General features: G+C 49.1%; 1 protein-coding gene across 1 annotated transcript; it reads right to left on the bottom strand.

The window, feature by feature from the left end:
- Window positions 1-2,201: 2,201 nt before the first annotated feature.
- On the bottom strand, window positions 2,202-3,747 carry GSC (goosecoid homeobox). Its single transcript, XM_029964274.1, is given in 4 exon segments — window positions 2,202-2,529; window positions 2,962-3,221; window positions 3,419-3,675; window positions 3,677-3,747. Coding segments are annotated over 4 exon segments (741 nt in total). The 3' UTR covers window positions 2,202-2,376.
- Between the last annotated feature and the right edge of the window lie 2,004 nt (window positions 3,748-5,751).

Genomic DNA, 5,751 nt, shown 5'->3' on the forward strand with positions numbered 1-5,751 from the left:
TCATATCCCACGCTTCCACAGAACAAAAAGTCTAAGAAGTCCACAACTTGGCATGTTCAATGACCTGAGCTTCCATGGATCTCAAGCACCTTGCTCCCATCGGAAAAGTATAAATATCTCTAAAGATATAGACTGCAGCTTTAAGTAACTACTATCGATAATCGAAAACATTTTTAAAGCCCACTTCTTACAAACCCAGACTCAGTTTAACTCCCACATTCAACTATGCAAGCTAAAATCCTTAATAGTGACTTCCAAAATTACCATCATATACAAAAAAATACAAAACAAAACAAGCTCCTGGTGTGGCAGTAAGGACATTTACACATGGGAAGTATATAAGCACTTGCAAAATCCTGGGCAATATTATCCTTAGACTTGGCTTTTATTTGCAAATTAAGTATGCACTTTAAAACCTAACAATGACTAAATACAGGGGTGATGACATTAAAAATCTGCTCAGTGAGACTTCCTGCACATAACACTTCTTTTCAAAACTAATTTTCAGTAATTTAAAAACTAATTTTTAGTGCTATTGGGTTGTAATTTAACACAATTTACAGAGATCAAATATGCATCCACATCTCCCAAATGCAGTAGCTCCACAGAGCCAAACCATTATATGTATCCAAAAAGAAGAATCCATTTGCTTTTACTTTTCCTCCTCTGCTGCACTAAGGAACAAGAGGCTAAATTTCTTCTCTTCAAGAGGGCAGTAGCTATGAAACTCTTAGCCCCCTAAAGGACTGCCTCATACAAAACCACACTGAATTTTTTCTACAGCAGCTGTTCCTACATCTTGGTACAGCGAGAGATTGCTCAGAGAGAGATACCACATCTACGTGGAAACATGGGTACATTAAGAAATGTTATCTGAGCAGACAGGTACTAAGACTGGTTCTATCACACTAACACCTGCAATGCTCACCGTTACAACACCCATAAAAGCCTGGATATATGAGGAAAGGGAGGAAAAAGCACAAAGACAAGCAACACAACAGTTGACCCTTTCTGGTGTCACTGGAAGCAATGGTGGGCACGTTTGTACAAAACAATTTCTTGTCTACACTAATGAGCTGAATAGATACAGGTGGGTTTCGGCGTTGGCCATAGTTAAGTAAAATCGGCTCAGTACTGCTTAACTTCTGAATGAAAGGCGCAGCATGAAGTTTTCCAGCCAGAGATTATCTACATTGGCTTTACACCTTCAGGTCATTTGTTTTAAATTTATGAACGGTCTTTGTAGGCAAGGAGAGAGAAGGGTCTTTCTAAACAAGACACCATAGGGCAACCGCTGTGTTTCTGTTCTGATGAACTCTGAGCTGGGGAGTGACAGGAAAACAAGCAAAAGGAAAATGAACATGTCTTTAGAGGGGGAATAGACGTCTCTTCTACGAGGCCCTCGTAGAGGAAAGAGTAAAATGAGACCGGGTTGTCACTGTTTTCCTAATTGCAAAGGTGCTGCCTCCGTTAGGAACTTCCTCTGAAACACCCCCAAAAGCAGCACACGAGGGTTCGTACTCCCCTTACACGTAATTCATCTGATAATGGCTGAAATTTGCTAACAGCAACTTTAAACCCCGCTCTAGAGAGACGGCTTTTCTAAACGGGAGTCCAAGACAAGCGCTTTGAAAACTCAACAGGGCACAACTGCAGTGAGACGGGGGAAGGCGCGGGGAGACGGGACAGAGTAACAAGCGTGAGGCCGGATTTGCTTCGCCTGCGTTTCCCAAGGGCATCGCCGCCGGCACGGGCGGGGGGAGCCGCAGCGCTCCCCGAGGGAGAAGCGCTCGGGAGCGGGGCCGGGAGAATGGGCGGGCCGGGACCGGAGAGCCGGGAGGAGTAGCGAGGTTCTCTCCCGGCCGCCTCGGCCTCGTACCCAAGCCAGGCTGCCCCAGGCGTCGCCGTCGGGCTGGACTGGCCTGGACCGGGCCTCCGCCGCTTCCCTTCGGGTGAGAGATCCGCCATCGCTCCTCGGCCTGCGAGGAGTGCGGCACAGCCACCAGCGCTGCCCTCCGCCGGCTTTCAAATTGTGCGATAAACTTTCACATTGCTTTCACACTGCACCGCTAAACAAGTCACTGCGCCGGCAAGGCCGGCCCTGGTCCCCGGGGAGCCGGGCACCATCGTTCCCTGCTCCCTTCTCCCTCTCCTTCCTCTCCCTCTCCCCGCGGCGCAGAGTGAACAAACGCCCCGCCGTCTACCTGTGCAACACCTCCGCAAACACATTTTTATTTACAAGGAATCAACTCGGGGCATTATACATTATATACAGATATTTTCCCCCTCCAACAAGGCAGAGCTTGTGCAAGATTAGTAGCATCCTCTGGAGCATATCTGACAGTCCACGGGAAATGTCCCCCCTACTGAGATGCATCAGCTGTCGGAGTCCAAGTCACTTTTCCCGTCCTCTTGTCTCTTCTCCGGTGACGTTTTAGATGCTTTATTCCACTTTTGTGCGTTTTCTGACTCCTCCGAAGACGATCGCTTTTGCCTCCTCCACTTCGCTCGGCGGTTTTTGAACCAAACCTGTTACGTTAAGAAATTAAATTTTTAGTGGGGAAAAAAAAAAAAAAAGCAGCCAAACAAAACTATCCAAACCCGCAGCCTGACCTCAGCCCCGCAGGAGGCCTGCCGGGTCCGGTGTGCGGCGGCCACCCTTGGACGGGAGGGAGGGAGGCGGGGGAAGCGCCGCTCGGGTGGGACCGACCGAGCGCCTTCAGGACGCACGGCCGCCTCCCGACAATCTCTCACAGCCCCGTGACAAGCTCGGCCGGCCTCCCCAAGGAAGGACACTTGGACATAATAATAAAAAACTTTCCGTCCAAAAAAGCCCCCGCAAAGCGATCGCTCTCCCTCCGCTGCCTGAGCCGGGCTGGAGCCGCACTGCGGTACCTCCGGTTCGAGCGCTTTTGAGTGCGAAAGGGAAAAGGTGGAAGAAGGAAAAAGAAAGCAAGGTACCTCCACTTTTTCCTCCCTTAAGTGCACCCTTCTGGCCAGCTGTTCCCTGGTGCCCACGTCTGGGTATTTCGTTTCCTGGAATAGGTTTTCCAGCGCTTCCAGCTGCTCGTCAGTGAAGATAGTCCTGTGCCGTCTTTTCCGCCTACAGTGCAGCTGGTTCAGTAACTGCAGCTCCGTCCGGGACAAAGTGCCCACGTTCATATAGGGCAACATCTGATGGGGAACAGGGGACATCAGGACTGACCCAGTGCCCTCGTAACCTACGAACAGACAGACGAGTCGACTACAGGCTTTGCATGAGATCCCTGCTTCCCCCTCGTCCCCCGTCCCCACCCGTCCCGACAAAGCACCCCTCCCGCCGCCCACCCGCGCTCCCGCGGGCAGCCACCTCCTCCGGCCCCGCGGCTGCGGGAACAAAGGAATCCCGTCTGCCCCGTCCCACGCGGGGCCGCCTTACCTGCGGGAGGGACGCAGGAGCACTGCTGGGCGCCCAGGGGCGGCACGGCCCCGCAGCACGAAGGGCCCACGGGGGACGCCGGCACATGCAGCTGCCCGTAGTAGTAGTTGTTGTAGCCGAGCCGAGATCCAGTGACGGCCGGCGGCAGCGCGGAGGCGGGAGCCACCGCCCGGGAGTAAAATCCGCCGTAGTCGGAGGCGCTGCCGTAGAGCGAGTCCCCGTGGAGGCTGGGGAAGACGACGGGCGCGGCGCTCGGGCAGCAGCACCGAGTCCTTGCAGCGAGGTCTGGCCGCCAGATATTGTCGATGCTGAAACATGCTCACAGGCATGCCCCAAACCGTGGCGGGCAGGGCGGCGGGGACCGGCCGGGGGGAGGGAAGGAGAGGCGGGAGGGAGGGTAGGTGGTGGTTGGGGAAGGGGGGGGGAGAGGCTGGAAAGACGCGAAATCGAAACTTTTCGGAGAAATTTTAAAAAGGGATCGGAGCGAAAAGAACAGAGCCTTTTCCGAGGGCAGCTTGCGGTCAGAGTGTGCGTGTGTGTCTGTGCGCGCGTGTGTGTGTGCGGTGTGTGTGTGCGTGCGCGCAGGATCCACCCCTGGAACTTTCCCCCCTCAACTCTCTCCTGTTTACTGATCTCAACCCAGAGGGCTGCTCGGAGTATAATCCATCTGAACCTCTTCCCTTTTTTATACCCAGGCGACGTCATCCTGGATTTAGTTCCTGGTAATATGCAGATGACAAACAAAACCAGATTTGATTTTTTTTTTCTCCCCTTTTTTTGGTGGGGAAGAGGTGGGGGTTACACAAAGGAGTGAAAGCAGCCCGAGTCTGTGTATTCAGAATTAATGAAATTAACGTAATCCTTTCCATTAGTTGGCTTTTTTGAAAGGCCCCAGATTTAGGCTTGATCTCTGCTGCACCGGCTAATTGCCCAGGTTAATCTTATTAATGCCATTGTGCAGAAGTGGTTAGCAGCTCCTAGTCTTGTCTATTATGCACCTACTTTGGTCGTGTTAGTTCACATTAGTGGGTGCGATTTCCTCTGTCTGAAGCTCAAATTCATTATTTATGCTTCGAATTGGTTAAGAAGCACTTAAAAAAAAATAAACTGCGATACAACCATGCAACGCCCTCCCTCCCCCCAACAAGTGTTTCTGTAGTAGGATTTGAATCTTGCGTCCCCCAGCTCGGAGAACTGAAAGGGCATTGAGGAGTATGCGTTTCTCTGATTTAAGCTTTATGCAGTGAAGCAACAACATCTTCACTAAGTAAATTTTTTTTTTTTAATTTTCCTAGATCACCTGGCGTAACAAGGACATGTGAATGCTGCAAACTTCTCTACCCCCTTTTTTTTTTTTTTTTTTTTTTAGTAGATTCAGATTCAGACAGGTATCACTTTTTATTTTTATAACAAACCAGGAGATGGAAATGTTAAAGACCAGTGCCACCTCAAATCCCCGGGTGTGGTAGGTGTTCCGATTTGCTTCTCATCTATCTTGGTACCCTTTTCTTTTTAATCTTCATTTTCTAGCTTAGAAAATAAAGTCTATGAAGTTACAATGATACAGAGAACTTTATATTTTGCATGTTGTGTGAATTTTAAAATGGAGCAATTTTAAATCCCTAAAACTCTTCCTATTAAGTGGTTTGGCTCTCCTGGTAGCTGGCTCTTGTGATTTGCAGAATACTTCGTCTGTCACGACTGTCACTGGGAATCCACAGGAGGTGAACTGAATAAGATTAGACTATTTACCCCATCAACTCTCCATCAAAGAAGGTAGGAAATTGTACGCATGAAATGAAAACAAGCCATTAGGGTCCGTTTACGAGGAACACATTATTTTTCCTCAACAAAGAATATCCTCGTTAGCGCTTACTCGCACTTTATCCTTTCTTTCCTCGATATTCCAGGATTTAAAACTGCACCTGAGGATGATCTAAACCAAGATCCTATTTCTAACAAAAGACTCGTATAAACGTTAAAGTACCCCAGGACTGAATTCTCGCTTTATTGATACATCGCGATGTGACTAATGACTAGTATCGTTTCCTTTACTTCGATTTATCTGTTGTCTGTTGATTTGTCTGTTCCTCGTTTGTCATTTAGACCTGAGCTTCGTGCAAGTTTTTCAAATTTGATGGAAAGTGAAACTATTTGACAGAGACTTACGGGATTTTGTTAGATCTGGGATTTTTTTTTTCTGTTGTTGTTTTTCAGGGGTTTGGGTGTGATTTTTTGTTGTTGTTTGGGTTTGGGGTTTTTTTTGATTGTTTTGTGGGGAGTTTCGGGCTGGTTTGTTGGGGTTTTTTGGTCAGTAATTCCCCGGGTGCAGC

This window comes from Manacus vitellinus, unplaced genomic scaffold (assembly GCF_001715985.3).
Source record: "Manacus vitellinus isolate BGI_N305 unplaced genomic scaffold, ASM171598v3 scaffold_6_pilon, whole genome shotgun sequence".
NCBI lineage: Eukaryota > Metazoa > Chordata > Aves > Passeriformes > Pipridae > Manacus > Manacus vitellinus.